The 18,007-nt window shown below is 37.6% G+C and overlaps 3 protein-coding genes and 1 long non-coding RNA gene across 8 annotated transcripts; 1 reads left to right on the forward strand and 3 right to left on the reverse strand.

Annotated features, from left to right (window-relative positions):
• The first annotated feature begins 4,841 nt into the window (after window positions 1-4,841).
• Window positions 4,842-6,384, forward strand: LOC110231078. Its single transcript, XR_002334163.1, has 2 exons — window positions 4,842-5,717; window positions 5,876-6,384. It is a non-coding gene; the product is annotated as an uncharacterized LOC110231078 (long non-coding RNA).
• A 1,334-nt stretch (window positions 6,385-7,718) lies between these two features.
• LOC9323960 (40S ribosomal protein S12-2) lies at window positions 7,719-9,125 on the reverse strand. The gene is made up of 5 exons (XM_002887851.2): window positions 9,034-9,125; window positions 8,833-8,884; window positions 8,253-8,541; window positions 8,107-8,172; window positions 7,719-7,990 (listed from the first exon to the last, which is right to left on the reverse strand). The coding sequence occupies exons 2-5, from the start codon at window positions 8,838-8,840 to the stop codon at window positions 7,931-7,933; spliced, it is 423 nt and encodes a 140-aa protein (XP_002887897.1). The 5' UTR covers window positions 8,841-8,884; window positions 9,034-9,125; the 3' UTR covers window positions 7,719-7,930.
• Window positions 9,126-11,575: 2,450 nt separating this feature from the next.
• LOC9322416 lies at window positions 11,576-15,278 on the reverse strand. The gene is made up of 2 exons (XM_021035393.1): window positions 12,034-15,278; window positions 11,576-11,962 (listed from the first exon to the last, which is right to left on the reverse strand). The coding sequence occupies exon 1, from the start codon at window positions 14,922-14,924 to the stop codon at window positions 12,363-12,365; it is 2,562 nt and encodes an 853-aa protein (XP_020891052.1). The 5' UTR covers window positions 14,925-15,278; the 3' UTR covers window positions 11,576-11,962; window positions 12,034-12,362.
• Window positions 15,279-15,281: 3 nt separating this feature from the next.
• On the reverse strand, window positions 15,282-17,892 carry LOC9323962. Of its 5 annotated transcripts, none has more exons than XR_002334073.1 (4): window positions 16,602-17,885; window positions 15,832-15,989; window positions 15,430-15,640; window positions 15,282-15,319 (listed from the first exon to the last, which is right to left on the reverse strand). XR_002334073.1 is itself a non-coding variant. In XM_021035394.1 (3 exons), the coding sequence occupies exons 1-3, from the start codon at window positions 16,746-16,748 to the stop codon at window positions 15,463-15,465; spliced, it is 483 nt and encodes a 160-aa protein (XP_020891053.1). In that variant the 5' UTR covers window positions 16,749-17,886; the 3' UTR covers window positions 15,329-15,462. The 5 variants fall into 5 exon arrangements, 1 of the variants encoding a protein (XP_020891053.1); XR_002334076.1 differs by lacking the exon at window positions 15,282-15,319 and having other exon boundaries at window positions 15,329-15,640; window positions 16,602-17,108; window positions 17,447-17,892; XR_002334075.1 differs by lacking the exon at window positions 15,282-15,319 and having other exon boundaries at window positions 15,329-15,640; window positions 16,602-17,379; window positions 17,447-17,892.
• Between the last annotated feature and the right edge of the window lie 115 nt (window positions 17,893-18,007).

An 18,007-nucleotide genomic window follows, 5' to 3' on the forward strand; every position in this document is an offset into this window, starting at 1 on the left:
CCTCCAAATCAACCCCGGTGTTTACCCGAGATGTGACTAAACGCAACTCTAACTTCAACGGCTTCTCTCGGCTTGGACCAGGTAACAAAGACCCATCACGACAATGTTCCGCGTGTGGAAGAACGGGACATGAGGCTTCCTCATGCTTTAAAGTTGTGGGCTATTTGGATTGGTGGGGTGATAGACCACGTCCCATGATCTCGTCTCGGAGCTCACAAGGTGTCTCTAATGGTCGTGGAGGTCGTGGTGCTTCTCCCCGAGCTAATATTACGCAGATCGTGAATGCTAAGACGTCTGCACTTGGATCTTCGGAGATCACTGAAAGTGATCGACAAGGCTTGCTGGGACTCTCGGATGATCAATGGAAGCTGGTTGAAAAAGTGATGAATGCGGGCAAGACAACAACACAATTGAATGGTAAGAATAATGATGATGATTGGATCTTAGATACCGGAGCAACTCATCATATGACATGCCGTTTGATCTCTTGACGGATGTTCGTGACATTGCTTCGGTGACGGTCTCGCTAGCAGCCGGCGAATCTGTTGCTACCAAACAGGGGACCGTTAAATTAACTTCCCATTTATCACTCCATAATGTTTACTTGGTTCCCCGGTTTCACATTAATTTGATATCTTTTGGCCAGCTTGTCACAGAAAATTTTCTTGTGGGACAAGTCACTGATAAAATTCTACTTCTACAGGACCGCACTTCGAGGATGCTGATTGGGTTGGGTGAACGAGAGGGAGAGGGGCTGTACCGCTTTCGTCAACTTGGAACGGTGACAGCTTTGCAAACACGAGTTCAAGATGATTTGGTTCTGTGGCATCACCGTATGGGTCATCCGTCTTCTCGTGTTACTGGAATGCTTCCTATTTTCTGTGGTGTCTCTAATACTAATACTGATGTTTTATTTAAAAGTTGTGACGTTTGTTTACGGTCCAAACAAACTCGACATTCCTTTCCTGATAGTTCTAATAATGCGAAAGAAGCTTTTGATTTAATTCATATTGATTTATGGGGTCCTTATCGCAATACGGCGTTTTGTGGTTCGCGTTACTTCTAGACCATTGTGGATGACCATTCCCGAGCCGTTTGGCTTTATCTCCTACGCGACAAGACTCAGGTCTCAAGCCATATTCGTGCTTTTCTCGCTTTAATAGAGAGACAATTCTCCAAGAAGGTGAAATCTATTCTCAGTGACAATGGAAGTGAGTTTATGTGCCTTACCAAATTCTTCCACGAACAAGGTATTGTTCATGAGACTTCATGTGTCCATACTCCGCAGCAGAATGGTCGAGTTGAGCGAAAACACCGTCACATATTGAATGTTGCTCGAGCTTTGCGGTTTCATGCCCGCCTTCCGATTGAATATTGGGGCGAATGCATACTTACGGCGGGATATCTCATTAATCAGACACCATCATCTTTGCTTCAGGGCGTTACTCCGTTTGAAAAATTATATGGCCACCCTCCATCATACACACATCTCAGAGTATTTGGATGTCAAGCTTATGCTCACAATATTGATCACAAAGGTGATAAGTTTAATTCACGCAGTCGGCGGTGTATCTTTCTCGGGTATCCCTATGGTAAAAAGGGTTGGAAGCTTTTTGATCTAGATCGTGAAGTATTTTTTGTGTCTCGTGATGTCACCTTCCACGAAACCGTATTCCCATTGAATGATCCTTCTCCTCCGGCGGCTGAGATCGTGGTTACTCCTCCGACATTGGGCACCATTTTACATGATGATACTGGTGACATTCTTCCGCTACTTGAGAATGTTGCCCATGTCATCGGTTCTGTTCCTTCTCCAGTTTCATCATCGGTTCCTTCACCTACACCGGAGGAAACTACGAAAACACCCGTGCCAGACACTGTTGTGGTTCCTGACAAACCAGTTGTGTCAGATTCTACGACTACCGCCGAGTCACCAGCTCTTGTTCAAGGAAAATGAGCAAAAATACCAAATGTCCGTCTACATGACTATGTGGTTGGTACAGTTACCGCTACACCTCCCTCTCTCTCTACTACGTCACCCTCTTCTCAGTCATCTTTAGGTTCGCATTTCCCTCTATCTGACTATATTTCTTGTGACAAGTTTTCTGCCAATCATCGCAGCTATTTGGTGGCTCTAACCACTAATGTTGAGCCGAAATCATTTCAAGAAGCTATGCAATTTGAAGTATGGAAAAATGCGATGGGCTCTGAGATGGATGATTTACAACGAAATCATACATGGGATCTTGTAGAGCTTCCGCCAAATAAAAAGGCGCTTGGGAGTAAGTGGGTGTTTACAATTAAGCTTCGTTCGGATGGTACGATAGAACGATATAAAGCTCGTCTTGTTGTTCTTGGTAACCATCAACAAGAAGGTATTGACTATACGGAAACATTTTCTCCCGTTGCAAAGATGACTACGGTTCGTATGTTTCTTGACTTTGCAGCGAAAAAGAATCATGAAGTTCACCAAATGGATGTTCATAACGCCTTTCTTCATGGTGATCTCCATGAGGAGGTCTACATGAAAATACCACAGGGATTCTCTTCTGCTGGTGAAACCCGCGTGTGTCGTCTCCGTAAGTCATTGTATGGTTTGAAACAAGCTCCTCGTTGCTGGTTTGCGAAGCTTGTTGATACTCTTCTTAAGTATGGTTTTACACAGGCTAAATCCGACTATTCATTGTTCGTTTATTCCAAGAAGGGCATTTCTCTCCGGATCTTAGTCTATGTTGATGATTTGATCATTTCGGGTAATTCTCCTGCGGCAATCAAGTCTTTCAAGGACTACTTATCTCTTTGATTCCATATGAAAGACTTGGGGTTTCTAAAATATTTTTTGGGATTAGAAGTAGCTCGAGCTCCTGCGGAAATATGCTACGGAAATTGTGACTGAAGCCGGCCTTCTCGGATGTCGACCTGCGGGCTCTCCCATTGACCAGAATCATCGGCTTGATATTATTGCGGGTCTGGAGCTTGCTGACCCTCAAACGTATCGCCGTCTCGTTGGTCGTTTAATCTACCTAGTTGCTACCCTACCAGACCTTACTTATGCTGTCCATGTTTTATCTCAGTTTATGCGAAATCCAAGAGAAGAACATTGGCTTGCTGCTTTGAAAGTGGTCCGTTATCTCAAAGGAACACTCGGCCAAGGTGTCCTTCTTCAAGCTGATTCTCCTTTCTTATTAACAGGCTGGTGTGATTCCGACTTCTCAGGTTGCAAATTGACCCGACGCTCGCTTACGGGATGGTTTGTTCAGCTTGGCTCATCTCCTATCTCATGGAAAACAAAGAAGCAAGACGTCGTTTCTCAGTCATCAGCTGAGGCTGAATATCGAGCCATGAATGCGGTTACAAGAGAGTTGAAATGGCTCAAAGAACTACTTCAAGATCTTGGTTTTGATCATAAAGAACCAATGATTATTCGATGTGATAGTAAGCCAGCTATTCACATTAGTTCCAATCCAGTTTTTCACGAACGCACCAAACACATTGAACAAGATTGCCACTTTGTTCGTGATGAGATCGTCAAGGGTGTTGTCAATCCTTATCATGTTCCTACGGAAGACCAACTGGTGGATATTCTCACTAAAGCCGTAGGACGAAAAGAATTTGATGCATTTCTCCTTAAGTTGGGCATTCAAAATCTCCATGCTCCAACTTGAAGGGGGGGGGTATTGACATGGGCGGAGGCGGTGTATTATTATGGGGGTCAGTTGACCCCTATGAATTTTGAAAATTCTAATACATTTTATTAAGAGTAATTATAATGACCCCAATGCATTATAGTTTTTGACCCCATATCAAACTAATTTAACTACATGGAATAAAAATTGTCATTAAAACAACAAAAGAGCCAAATAAGTTTGGTTCATTAGAATTTTAAACCAAATTCTAATGTAATAAAATTAAAAATTCTTGACTTATTTAAAATAAAGTTCAACTAATGATCTAATATTATAATTATTTATAAAAAAAAACCCACAATTTTTTTTTGCTTTTGTTAATCTTTGTGGACCATAACAAAAAATTTTAAATATTAATTTGATTGATTTTCAGATTTTTTTTTTCCTTAAGTATAGATTATTTCTAGACAAAACTAATAGTAAATTTTATATAATATATTATTTTCTATTAAAAAAATTTGACTCCTATAACAAAATTTTCTAGCTCCGCCACTGGGTATTGAGGATATTTTCCTAATCCCCTAGATATTACCAAATCTCCAATATGTATATTTGCCTTTATCTCTTTGTGTATTAGGGCTACATGTTTTCTAGGTTGTATAAATACATGACCTTAAGGTACAAGGAATACAAGCTGATTTTATCTCTCTATACTCGTTTTAACACATTCTTCTCATACTCATAGGTGTTTCGTTGTTTTACGGTTGCAAAAGAGCCACTACCACTCGCAATAAATATAACAACATTTTGTCATTTCCAGACCTACTCAGCCTCGTGGTCCTCACTCGTCCCTTAGTTTAAGCGACGTGTCTAAAAGAAAACAATCCTTGATCGTCTTAATCATATAATTAATATCATAGTTACGTATATCATATTTTGTGTAGAATCGCGTTTGTTATATTGGAGTCAGACCATGTAAAACAAATGCATAATTCAATTAATATAGCAGCTCGAATTGATACCAACTTAATAAAATAGTTAATTAGACAAACTTTTTCTTGCAATATCAATTGGATTAATAGTTTTTTTTTTTCTTTTTTTTTTTTTGCAAAAAAATTGGATTAATACATATCTTTATCTAATAAATCACAAGTAAATTTTCAAGTAACTGCAACATCCTCCATATGACACCTGGCTTAAATTCCAATTTTTTATCTTTCAGATTTTAAAACAATTAAATTTTAATTATCCTTAAATAAAACAAAAAATAAATGTCGAGAAAACCTTTCTCCCACAACCGCATCCCCTTTTTCTCCCACGATTTCAAAATCGATCTCCACTTCTCAACAATGGAACTACAAAAAGGTTTCAGATCTCTCAAAATCAATATTCCTTTCATACTACTTCTCACCCTTATTCCCCGATTTCTGAGATAAAAAAACCAATGATTTCTCAATTTCTCAATCAATTGAACGGTGTTATTCATTAGAACGGTGTATTTCTCAATTTCTCCCTATCTCTACTGAGCTTCCGTCGTTTGATTTGAATCAAAGGTAAGCTTTTCAACTATTTTAGATTATGAACCAAAAACCATCACTCTAATCTTCTCCAACCTCATCTCAATCAAAGTATACTCCGCTGGAGAAGTTTGGGCTATCATACAAAAAGCTTTCAGATCTCTTCCTTTTCTGATTCGTGTTTCCTCCAGCTCTAATCGGGTAAAATTTTTTAATTTCTTACATGTTCTGATTTTAGGGTTCATCAATAGAATCTCTCTTCTAACTGCAAGCACTACTTCTATATCAAAATCTTTCAATATACAAATTCTATGTTCGAATTTCTCAATTTTGGTTTACTTTGTCATCATCGTTTTTAATGCCCATCCAATTTTCTATTTCATGTGTTGTTGTGTTCTTATCACTTGTACAAACTCTCATGTAAATTTTAATGTATTCACAGTCTTTACTAATTTTATAACAACTCTGTTACAAGTTTTACGTTTAGTTTTGAAACAGGGAAGAATTATTGAGCCGTCTCTCTTGAAATTTCCAGCATTGGACGAATATAAAACAATAACCTCAAATCTCTCTGGTTTGTTTTCTCTTCTCTGCATGTCTTAGATGAGTGGGTATCTGATTTTGTGTGCATGAAACCTTTCTTTTACTTTTCACAAAACCTTTGTTTTCCTTACTTTTACTCATCTTCCGTTCTCAGTTTCACTATAACTTGAAGATATATGGTTGTGTCAGGATGGCAAAAACATTGAAGGTGACGGTTTAGCGTCAGCCTTCGTGGTGCCTGTGTGAGGGAGTTCACCAATATGACGTTAACTTCCCATGTGACGGATCTTTACCCGCTAAGTTTGGTCCACCTAAACGCCGGTATGATATCATCAAATCTTTGGCTATGCTTTGGTGAATTTAGAAGACGAGAGTTTGGAGAATGAAGTTTGGAATATAATTTCGTATAGAAGCAACACAAAAATGAAGTTTTGAAGTCTTGCAATTCAAAAGAAAAGAAAAAAAAAACAATCTGAAAGATGGGTGCATGATGTGGAATCATCTTCCACGGTGAAGTGTGAAGAATTTAAACGTGCAATCATCTAATATATATGTTCAAGATCCTTTTGAGTAAGATATACAATATACAAAGGTAAAGGGCTTTTGTTTGTTCGATCGCTCATTTATGTCTTACAATACGTTTGCGTATTTATGTAAGACCCTTGGCAATTTCATAATGCAATGAATGTTTCCTCAAATTTTGTCGCTCATATGTGACGATTTGGTAATATTATGATACAGCTTTGGATGTAACGATTTAATCCTACTGTTTCACTTTCTCAATCAAACCAAAAATATCATTTATATCTAATTTAATTTCATTCACTTAAAGTTATGAATTAAACAAACTTACGTACAAATTAAGTTTAATAAAACTAAAATGTATTTTTGATATTGGTCATTGGTGTTATACTTACACATTTTGAATGAATAAAATCTACAAATTGGTGGTGTTCTCCCCATGCAACGCACGGGCTATAACTAGTAGTTTTATCAATTAATAGTACAAAAGGTGTTACACCTTGAAATCTCTCGAAGAGCTGGTGCTGCGGGAATAGTAAGACGGATCAGCGCTTGATGGATTCAGTGCAAACGAAGCCTTCCCAAGTTGATGGGTGATCATCATTACGTATGAATAATTCTTCCAGCACAGGGCAGTGGTCAATCAGCGAACTTGAACCCATAAAAAAAACTGTCCGTACAGACACGCCCAATGATGGACCATTAGCAGCTCTAATATTCGTTTCTTCCGATGCCAAAGGCTGCTGTAAGAAGTACGAGTGTTTTGTCGAAGCAGTGGAAGTTTCTTTAGATGCGGGTGCAAAAACTTGAGTACGACGACATTAGCATTTATAAGTTGACACTATTTCAACGACTCTGATCAGAAGAAATATCAGAATATGATTTTATAACGTTTTAAAAAAGATTTTGATCTTTGTTCACAAAAAAAAAAAAAAAAAAGATTTTGATCTATTCTCCATGCTGTTATTTATACCTCTACAATTAATTAAGTAACAAATATCAAATTTCCAAACATCTCCAATCATTTTCTACTTTTGAAGCTATTGTTTATTAGAAATTTCCATTTGGGACTTAATGAGTGGTACAGAGTACAGACCATATTTTTCTATATCTTTAGTAATAAATTTTAGTTAAATCAAATTTGGTTGTACAGAATTCAGGTTTAGTTTTAATGATTTGGTATATCATTCGAGTTATAGAAACCTATCACTGGGCTAAATTAGTCGATAGACCAATATACACCACAGTCCATTAAAATAAATTTTCTTATGCTTTAGGCCCCTTAATAATCTCTCGGCCCATTTAATTACCGATCATGAAATGATAGACGAGCAAGGAACAGATAAGCTATAACTACTCTTTATAGTCAAAACGACTGAGCAATCAATACTAACAACATATGTCCAGAAAACGTGTTTATGGACATTGGAGATTGGACATAGCGGCGATGCACTTAGGAAGGGACTGCTTCAAGCGTGACCACTCGCTGTCTAAGTTTGACTCTATGCCATAAGCAAGAAAAAATATTCAATCTTATTGAGCGAGATGGACAGAGCCTAAAAATTGTTAAACCTTATGTTCCAAACAAATTCCAAGACCTGTCCCTACTACGGAGTATTAAATATCAAAAACACAGAACACAAAAAATTAAGAAGAGTGGACAGTAGAAAAAAAAATGTGTTTCTTTTGGGATGAAAGCATCTTAAAACTTTCTTTGCTGATTTAGTTAGATTCAAGATGCTTCTTGACAATGTTTAGTGCAGTAGTCTCCTCACCGTAATCCTGTGACAACCAACACAGAACAGCAGAAATTAATCAACAGGACACAAGTCAAAGACTTTATATATCTACAGGTTCCAAAGATTCATGGATTAAGAGAAAGTAAAAAGAATCATTACCTTGACCACAAGACATGAGCATCCAACAACCTTCCTCGCATTGCCCTCTGAATCAAGCTTGCAAAGCTGCAGCCACATTCAAGATTAAGGGTAGAACGAGAGGAACCAAACATTCTTTTAAGAGAGAATTAACCAAGATTACTTACACCAGCCCATTCACCGAGTGTTTTGGCACTGGGAACCGTAAGCAAATTGATGTTGTGGTCAGTGCAAAGAGCTGTAACCAGCTTGACATAATCAGGTTGGTTGCAATCTTCAGCCAAGACACAGAGCTGAGCAACACGCTTCTCAATAAGCTTAGTGCTTTCATGGAGACCACGAACAACACCACCATAAGCACAAGATTTCCTAATTGTCAACTCCGCTGCAGTCATTAAATCCATGTCCTCTGGGATCACTGCTGCCTCAACAACCGGAGCAACAACAGCCGCATCACTAAGAAGATGAAAAAGTATAAGACTTTACCAGTTCTTGAATTATACTTAAATCATAACAATAAGCATTAAGAATTTCAAAGCACAATATCAAACAATCTGCATTTTTATGTAATAAATGCCCAACTAGAAAAGTTTAAAGACATAAAATAAATCCAAATCCAAGCATAACATCTATCTATCAAAAACAAAAACTCATACACCCTAACGTATCAACTATATTTTGTCACTGATTCAGTAGATTAAAGAATGTAGTAAACTCCAAGAAAGCTGCATCGTAAGAGAAACTTACCCAGACATATTAATTCTTTGAATTGGCTTTACGAACGAAGAGAAGCAAAAGTCTGCCAAGAAAATTAAGCAAATCAGCCTCAATAAGCACATAAATCAAAATTATAGGGCAGGATTTGTAACAACGCAGCGAAATCGAGGGGGGGAAGAATTAAAGTTCGACAATCGCATACATAACACAGATCGATTTCAATTGACTAACCTTAGAGAGAGAGGCTGCAACGAAGAGTAAAAGACGATAGCAAAATTTGAGTGGTGAATTTATATAGGTGGGCTATATTAGGGTTTTACTACGAACCTCGGATTCGCCACTGAATACGATTTTACAGATTTGTGATCAACCTGGGCTTATTTAATGGGCCATATCTTCTTTTCCACATTGTGTGTGATATTGTTGTATTAGGTTTTGCAAAGAGTAGAAAATGTAAAAATAGGAATCCCTTATTAGCCCACATAAACCTTTGATAATTATTAATATTTTAATACATGATGAAGAAGGGCGTATATTCTGAAACTAATAGTTTTCATATAAATTTTCTATTTTTTTTTTTTCATTAATTGAGTGATGTAATCTGTAATCAAAAAAGAGAGCTCAATACCAAAACGGCAAAACCAAATTTCATATAAGCACATAAATAACATAAACTGTTTAAAACTTTGAACTATAAATTTGTAATATACTGTAAATTTTATTACTGAACAAACTGACCATTTCTCAACACCGTACCTAATCCATACAGAACATTTCTTCATTGAACCAATAATTGCTATGATGTTGCTAAAATAAAATATTAAAAAATATGAGGAAAGATTCGTGTGTTCTAAAAACAATAAAAAAATATTCGTTTATTGACGGTTGAAAAATCAGTTGAGAAAGCTCCACTTCCGGTGACACATTTGCTAGAAGATTAAGAATTTACATAGAAGTTTGACTTCACCGAATATATATAACAGTTCTTTTACTGTAATCGAGAAAGTCGATCCTTGGACCTTGGCAAAAAGAATGTAGAGCATTCTTGATCTCACTAATCATTAATGGATGTACATGGCTAATGGGCTAATCTCCACTGCTAAAGCAAGGCCAAGTGGGTTTATTTTTAAGGATCAACACAACTTAATTGGCCTACGTATTGGTTCCTATTATATATTTAGGCGTATAGATTGCGACCTCTATGTAGGATGGAGAAGAGAGGTTGTATATTTAAGGTAATTCTTAAAATTATTTCGAACACAGTTTGTGGAACAGTACACAAAGCGACTGTAACAAATTTCTTCACTCATTGTTATTCAAAGAGGGGGCAAATGATAGTATATTCAATGAGAATCGTCCAACACTGAATATGAAAATGAAAAGCAAACTATTTGATGACTTCCGATGAAACAAATATAAAGATGATACATAAACTTACCAGTCGGTACTATAAAGAGAGCTTCTCTCTCTCATCACTTAAACTTGTCCAAGCCATGCAAGTGCATATATTTTAATTTAATGCATAATTTAGTTATACTTACAATCGGAGGCGGGCCGATCAAACACTTGATATTCAGTCTCTGGTTCGGCAACTTTGATGGGATATATACCCAATAAAAGATCAAAATTTGTAAGCCATCTAAGAATCCACTCTGCTCTGTTTTACTATGCTTTTGTTACATCCTTTCTTTGTCTCTGTAAATAATAAGAAAAACTAGTTTTTTTTCTTGCAATGTAGTATTAACCATTGGTTAATCAAAAATATGTGACAGCTCTCGAAACTTCTTTCTCTCTCTAGGCGATTTCCAGATTCCTCTTCACCGACTCTTTCAAATCGGCGATTTGCTTTCCGTCGACGGCGGATCAGTCTTCCGATTCATCGGATCTTCTCGTTCCTTTGCTATGGCAGATAAGGATCTCTGGATTTCACTCCAAAACCTCAACCTTGGACTAGAGCGAAGCCCTCTAAAGCTCTCAATAACAAGAGCTTTGTCTGTGGACAGAATCCCAACATACCATTATCCCTCCTAGGCTGCAGCCTAAGCAAATTAATAACTCAGCGCCGAAAACATTTCAGGAGGTACAGATGCCTCTTGGATAAATCAAGATAGTAAAATTGGCGTTGGGTGGACGTTGCATGACTCGCTTGGCCGATATCTACTCAAAGGAAGTGCCTCTTTAGAGCCTACTCAATCAGTCCTTGAAGCAGAAGCTCTTGCGCTAAGGGAAGCCTTGATTCATCTGAAGCGGCTCAACTATCAGAATGTCACATTTTGTGGTGACTCTCACTCTTTATATGGATATTTGGAAGGCATTTGGCACAAGAAGCTTCAGACCAGGGGATCAAACGAGATTCAAACTTATCTACAAGATATCTCAAAATTGGCTCATGACTCTTACCAATTCCGATACATCAATAGAGCAGCCAATGTTTTAGCTGACACCTTAGCCAGAGAAGCACGCGACAATGACTCTCCATATGTTATCTCATGGGTTCTATAGTTGTAAGTCATGAATTGTACTTTATAGCTGTGTAACCTCTGTTTCTTTAATGAAATATAAGGTTGACGACAAAAAAAAAAATATCTAAAATATGTAATTGATCACCAGGATAAAAAAAAAAAATGAACAAAGTGATTGGTTTTTGAATATTCATGTTTCAACTTTGGATAAAATATAAAACCTAAAGAAGAAGCGGAAGAAACTCTCTTATGTGTTTTTCAGTTGTTTTTGAAAGAAACTTGAAAACTAAGTTAAGGAAAGAATTGAGAGAGAGAAAGAGAGATTGCATAAAGTACATGACACGAGATGTATCGAGTTCACCCCCATAACCGGGCAAAGCTACATCTCGGGATAATCATCTCGGAATCCACATCTTTGAGTTTATGGAGATTGATCTTAATGTTTATACAAAGCTATGTTTAACAATAAGAACTACGAAAAGAAAACAAGTTTGGTTCATCAGACCCGAACCAAATGATCTCATTATGCACATTATAAATCTAGCCAACCCCATGTTCTCTCATCCTACATTGGAGATCCAAACTGACATCTATTAACCGAAAACCAAGAATAACCTCCTGCTCAAGTAGGCTTTTCCGTAAGAGTTTTGGTCCCTGAACTTGATGACGGCGCTGCATATCATCTCCGCAGCATGTAGCTGCACATACATACAAGTCGTGTCCAGTTTCAATACTTAATTTGATGGCATTATAAACTGTTTTGACCTACATGAAACTTGGGTAAGCTGGGCGTTTGGAGAGACCAAGCCGAACTTCCATGTCGTGGTGGTGGAAGTCAACTGGTTTGAGCATCTTAATACAGCTTTCTTCACCGATCGATCAATCAACACTTCAATTCTAAAGTTAACCAAAACAACGTTCATGAAACGCAGCTTCGATCATCATCTCTAGGTCTCTAGATGAGAACCTAACAAAAGAAGAGATTCAAGGAGAAGATAACAAACTTTTACAATTTTCATCAATGAATCTGTAACTTGATCTTCAGCTTCCTTTAAACGCAACAACTTCTGATAATTCATCTCAGCCGTTGTTTCTTCTCTAATCTTCACCGTCCACGTGTTTCTTCTTCTTTAACCTTCTTATTCCTGTATCAAATCCTTCCCCTTCGAAGAACCTTGACCTCAAGGTTAGAATGCAGGCAACTTCGTCTAGTTTTGATTCCTCCTCACTTTGTGGACTGATTCTTCTAGTTTTGAAGTTCCTCTGTTGTTTATACTTAAAACTCCAAGTTTTGGAAAATTTTCTCTGCTTCATTGTGATTCCTATCAATGCTCGCCCGACGCAGCTTTGAACCTCAAGAGCATATTCAAACAAGAAATCTGAATGATTATTTTCTGGAGGCCGTGGCGCTGACCCATAAAGAAAAACAAGCAAGGTGTTGTGGAAACCCACAACTCTTAACTTCACGAAATGTTCCAATATGTGTGCCTGGTGTATAGGGTGTTCTGTCTCCACTCCTAGCCTTCTGTTAAAAACGCCCATGCCAACAAAGAACATGAACATTTCATCCAAATATACTAGAGGCCTCAGCTTTGTATTCACTTTGCTATGCCAACTCTCTGATTCTTGTATTTCTTTCTTGGATCCTGCCATGCCCAGAGACTGATTGGTGCCTTGCATTTTATCGTTCCTCTCAACTAGAACAATACAAGTACTCCGCTGTGTAAAGGCCAAACTCTTGTTTTTAAAAGCACAACAACTTGGGAACAAGGCATGACTCCTCTGCAATTTTTTGCCTACAACTAGCAGCTCAACAAAAAACATTTCAAACAGATAACAACATTTCAGAACTCTATCACATTTGTAGTAGTTCTCTAACCATGTCCAGTAAACCTGTGTAGCTAGTAATCTCCCACGTTCCCATACACGATTAGGTCGTATAACCAGCAACAACATCTGCTTCTTATACTCGTAACCATATATGTCGAATCCATGCTTCCATTCTTTTAGACCAACACTAGAGTTTATAGTTAAACTACCAAGTTCCCTTTTCCAAGTCTGGGAGTCTGTTAATGGTGAATAAAGCATCTTTGTACTTAAGTTTGTCCCATAGAGCCTCTGTGATATCTTCACAATTATACCACACGTGTGAACATGACTAAGCCAATCCCACTGATCTTGTATACACGTTACCCCACCTGGCTTCCACACATAGTTTGCTTGAGAAAAACTACGGATAAAATCACAGATTATTAAACTTGTCGGAGGTAACCTAGTCATTTCATTGTCATGAACAAGCATCTTAGGGAGAATCAACATATCAACACCATGACCGAGTCTTGACTCAAATAAGTTTGTACCAGCATGTGACTGCAACCTATTGTTCATTATGTGGTCCGAGTCAGAAACCGGTACCTGAGGATACATAAACCTTCCACTTCGATGTGACACTTGCTCTGGTCTCGAGTCCATAACTTCACTCATCATATCCTCCTCTATTTGTGGCATGAGTTTTTGCAAATTTCGGTTCATGATTTTGAATTTCCAGAACTTGAATCTGATAAGTGGCCATATGGGAAGTGTTTCATGATACACTTGATCATTTTCCCTGAAACAATCATCTTTGAGAATGGACCAAGTTTTGGAAAACTCTTTCTTCTTCATCAAAGCAACTTTAGCACTTGAACAAATATATTTGTACATGACATCCTCTCTGTAAATCAATTTATGTGCAGTTGGATGCCGGTCACTCCTTGGTTTCCTTTGTTTGAATTTGAACCTCCAAGATTTAAACCATTTAGTTTTCTTCTTTATTCCAAGTCTTTCTTTATGTTGAGACATTTTACCAAACACCTGGTGTGCATAGCAAATTTTCTCGATACTTAGCACTTTCGGACTCCTCTCAACATCACCTTCAACCTCAAATATCTGATCAATGTTCTTTTGCACCCATTCTTGCTCCAGATTCTCGTCCATCACCACATATTCTCGATTTTGCACTACTTGCTTTACTTCCCTAAGTTCAATATTCTTTAAAATCTCAGAATTATCAATTGATACCTGAAACTGTGGAGTTGATTCTTCCTCCAAGATTGCTCCATGTACTAAGCCCATCGATTCCATCTCAACCTCAATTACTTCTTCTTCCTTATCCTCCTCAGCTTTCAGTTCACTATCCCTCTTAAGTGGAAGGATCCCAACGTTATCAATGTTGCTTCTAGGATGTGCATACTCATAAAATTTTCCAATTAAGAAACATTGCTGAATCGTTTGAGGCTGAAACATTTGAACATTCACTTGAGTATCAATTTGTAGACCATCCAAATAGACTCTAACCAAGTAATCTTCTGGCAGATTCACTCTTGTGCTAAGCAGCTCAAAATTTTTGTGATATTCAACAATACCGTTCGTCTCTTTTAACTGCTTTAGCTCAGCAATTGGATCATCTAAAACTTTCTCAAATCTATTTAATCGAATCGCTTCTAGCATCTCTGAAAACTTTCGATCAATTTCCTGATTTTGTTTCGTCATCAAATCTTCGAACGCTTGAATCCTTGATACAAACGTGTCTTCCGTTTTTCTAACCACCACTTCCTTCAATAACGATTGCGATCGAGTCTCCGCCATGGTTTCACGAACCACCGTTTCCTTGAATAACATCTAAGATCGTGTCTCCGCCATTGATACGAATCCGAGGATGACACAGCTCTGATACCTTTAATACAGCTTTCTTCACCGATCGATCAATCAACACTTCAATTCTAAAGTTAACCAAAACAACGTTCATGAAACGCAGCTTCGATCATCATCTCTAGGTCTCTAGATGAGAACCTAACAAAAGAAGAGATTCAAGGAGAAGATAACAAACTTTTACAATTTTCATCAATGAATCTGTAACTTGATCTTCAGCTTCCTTTAAACGCAACAACTTCTGATAATTCATCTCAGCCGTTGTTTCTTCTCTAATCTTCACCGTCCACGTGTTTCTTCTTCTTTAACCTTCTTATTCCTGTATCACATCTCGGTCTTTAGCAGCTCAAAAAGAACCGTAATGGCTGTGAATAAGAGAAGTTAAGAACATGAAATATCATAAGAATTATTTGATGTTCATTCATCACTTCTATCTGACAAGACAGCTCGTATTCATCTTCTATAATCTTCATACCCAGTGACGTTAACTATGGCTGCATTGCATTGTTCACGAATTCAAAAATTCTTCTAGAGTTTTTGGTAGCTGAACAAGGAGATCTCGCCGTGGATCATCTGCTGAGCTTGCGGCTGCACAAACATACAAGTACTGTCCAGTTCCAGTACTTGAAATCTTAAGTCCTTCAACGAATTGCTCATATGTACAATCGTTTGAGCCATGGGAACACCTAAAGTAAAACCAAAGATTTGTCAACAATCAAACAAAGATTTCTCAGCAATCAAACCAAAGATGCAATTATGTATTATTAGAGGCACTGCCTTGTACAAAACATAGGTTTTATAACAATTCCTATAATCAACCCTTAGCCAAAACAAGAAAAAAATATTCAGACAGAAAAAAAGAAAGAAAGAAACTGACCTGCATAATACTTTAGTAATACGAGAAGAGTCTTTTCCATTAGCTATTCTCTGAAGTATAACAGAGCAATTTAAACTCCATGGATTGTCCTTTGAGCCTTTCATGTACACATAACACCTCGTCTTGTCATTAGCAGCTCCAATGGGGAAGCTTAATGGCTAATAAGGGAAGTCGAAAACATGAAACATCATACGAAAATTCATTCAAGAACATAAAAACCTTGAATCACCAAAACTGCAGTTAATGTTTGTTATCAAAAGAGACTCAGACATCGAAAATTCAGCCATTGAAAATCAAATCAAAACCTCAGTTACTTGTGTTTGTTGAGAAATTGATCGTAAATCAAATTCAGAACACTCAATGCTATATTGGTCAGGTCACAAACCCATTAACATAAAAACCAGTGGAATCATTTATCCAGTAATCTGAATGATCATATGAGCAAAGAATTATGTGTGTTATACTTGTGTCAAGAGAAAAAAGTTGGCTCAAGGAAAAGGAGAAAACCGGGTCTGTGGGGAGTTCAAAATCAAATCATGTGCTCAAGTGAGCTGAGATATGGAATCTCGAATATTCGAGTAAGCGGTGCTAGAGAACAATTATTAAAGTTTACAATATTTTGTTATGATTAGATTTCCTGGAGTTTAGGTATATGAATGATGAATGTTAGCTTACTTGTAACTTTTATGTTGTGATTTGGTTAGACATGTGCCCTATATAATGAAGAGTTTTAGCATGGAATAAGAGTTTAGCAGTAGGGACTTGGTTACCTCGAAATAACGAAGTTGGAGACTCCCAAAACATGAGAAATCTTCTTGAAGGTTTGGATCAACTCTAGTTTGCACCCAAACAGAGAAATAAGTATCAGTCACACAAGACATCCGAATATAAACATATCTATTGCCCATAGTTAACATGAGAGCATAAGGACTGAACCGAGAAGAAGTAATGAGTAGAAAAGTAAAATAAAAATCTGATTCAGCTCAAAGACATCGCATATCGAGTCCAATCTCTGATCATGCAACATATTAGTGACCGCGCCAAAGGTTGAAGCATCTCCAGCAAACCTGCAACTCCTCGTTTCTTTGATGAGTTGAGCTGATGCCCATCAAAATAATCCTGAAAAAAAGTTTCTTGAGCCATAACAGAATTGCCCACTTGAGAAAACCCTTGGATAAGGGTATTGTAACTTGTAAGTGACTATATATGTCGCCAACCAATCCTCCTCTTTGAGACATCTAGCGGAAGAGTTCCATACCTTGGTCTACTCTCTTAGCCTTACAAAATACATGTATAAAGGTACTATAAGTTAAACTACGATTGGGAGACAGTCCTTCCTAATCATCAACTCAAACATATGCTTAGCCTCAACGCAAATCAAAACTCTAATTTGTCAATAAATTTGACACTCGTAAGGTGATTCCAGAACAATAGTCCAGTTATAGCGAGATATCTCGTTCTTGACAAGACAGGATGACTCTCTGGAAGCAAGCAAGTAGCACATAAAAGGAAACTCCATGATAAGTTGTAAAGCAAAACTAGACGGACCTGTGCTGACATATTCATGGAAACAGCATTATGCTTCTACAAGGCATATTCATTCATTGCGTAGTACCTGTGCAAGAGACCATTTTTTCAAGTATATGTGAGCGCATATATATATCGCCTCTTTTCCTCGTCGTATGATCTGTAGAAGCTGGGTCAATGCATCATCACTAAAGACATCAACCAACGATTATTAGCTACACGAAAGGAAACAAAATTGAAAATGTCAAACAGCATAAATCTGGTTTGGAAATCCCAAAAACCAAACTAGTAACAATGATCGATTGTGGTAATCTGCATCGATGGAGACAATTGAAGCACATCTAACCCCAATCGAATCAATGGAGGAGTATATGAAGTACATGAAGACCCTTCATCATTCATTCATATACTGCAGATACTTCTCCAATCTCCGATTTCAATTCAACCTATCCTCAAGTACGATTCTGAATACCACTCTAGAGACTCACCGAGAGACTTGGGATGAGAACAACCTTTCCGCATTCTCTGAAATCACTAAACCCAGTAATAGACTGATAACCGGGTTAAATTGGTTTTGGGTATGAAAATGGAAAATCACATGTACTAGAGTAGACAAGGGAAATTTGGTTTTCGCAACAATTCGTCAAAT

This window comes from Arabidopsis lyrata (genome assembly GCF_000004255.2).
Source record: "Arabidopsis lyrata subsp. lyrata unplaced genomic scaffold ARALYscaffold_2, whole genome shotgun sequence".
NCBI classification, from domain to species: Eukaryota; Viridiplantae; Streptophyta; class Magnoliopsida; order Brassicales; family Brassicaceae; genus Arabidopsis; species Arabidopsis lyrata.

Coding starts and splice junctions, on each gene's coding strand:
- LOC9323960 (XM_002887851.2), bottom strand. Junction 8,173..8,252: donor CACTCGGTGAATGGGCTGGT/GTAAGTAATCTT, acceptor ATGTGGCTGCAG/CTTTGCAAGCTTGATTCAGA. Junction 7,991..8,106: donor GCTCATGTCTTGTGGTCAAG/GTAATGATTCTT, acceptor TGGTTGTCACAG/GATTACGGTGAGGAGACTAC.
- LOC9322416 (XM_021035393.1), bottom strand. CDS start 14,924: ATGTTATTCAAGGAAACGGTGGTTCGTGAAACCATGGCGGAGACTCGA.
- LOC9323962 (XM_021035394.1), bottom strand. CDS start 16,748: ATGTTAACTATGGGCAATAGATATGTTTATATTCGGATGTCTTGTGTG. Junction 15,990..16,601: donor TCCAACTTCGTTATTTCGAG/GTAACCAAGTCC, acceptor TTCCCTTATTAG/CCATTAAGCTTCCCCATTGG. Junction 15,641..15,831: donor ATTACTAAAGTATTATGCAG/GTCAGTTTCTTT, acceptor GTTTTACTTTAG/GTGTTCCCATGGCTCAAACG.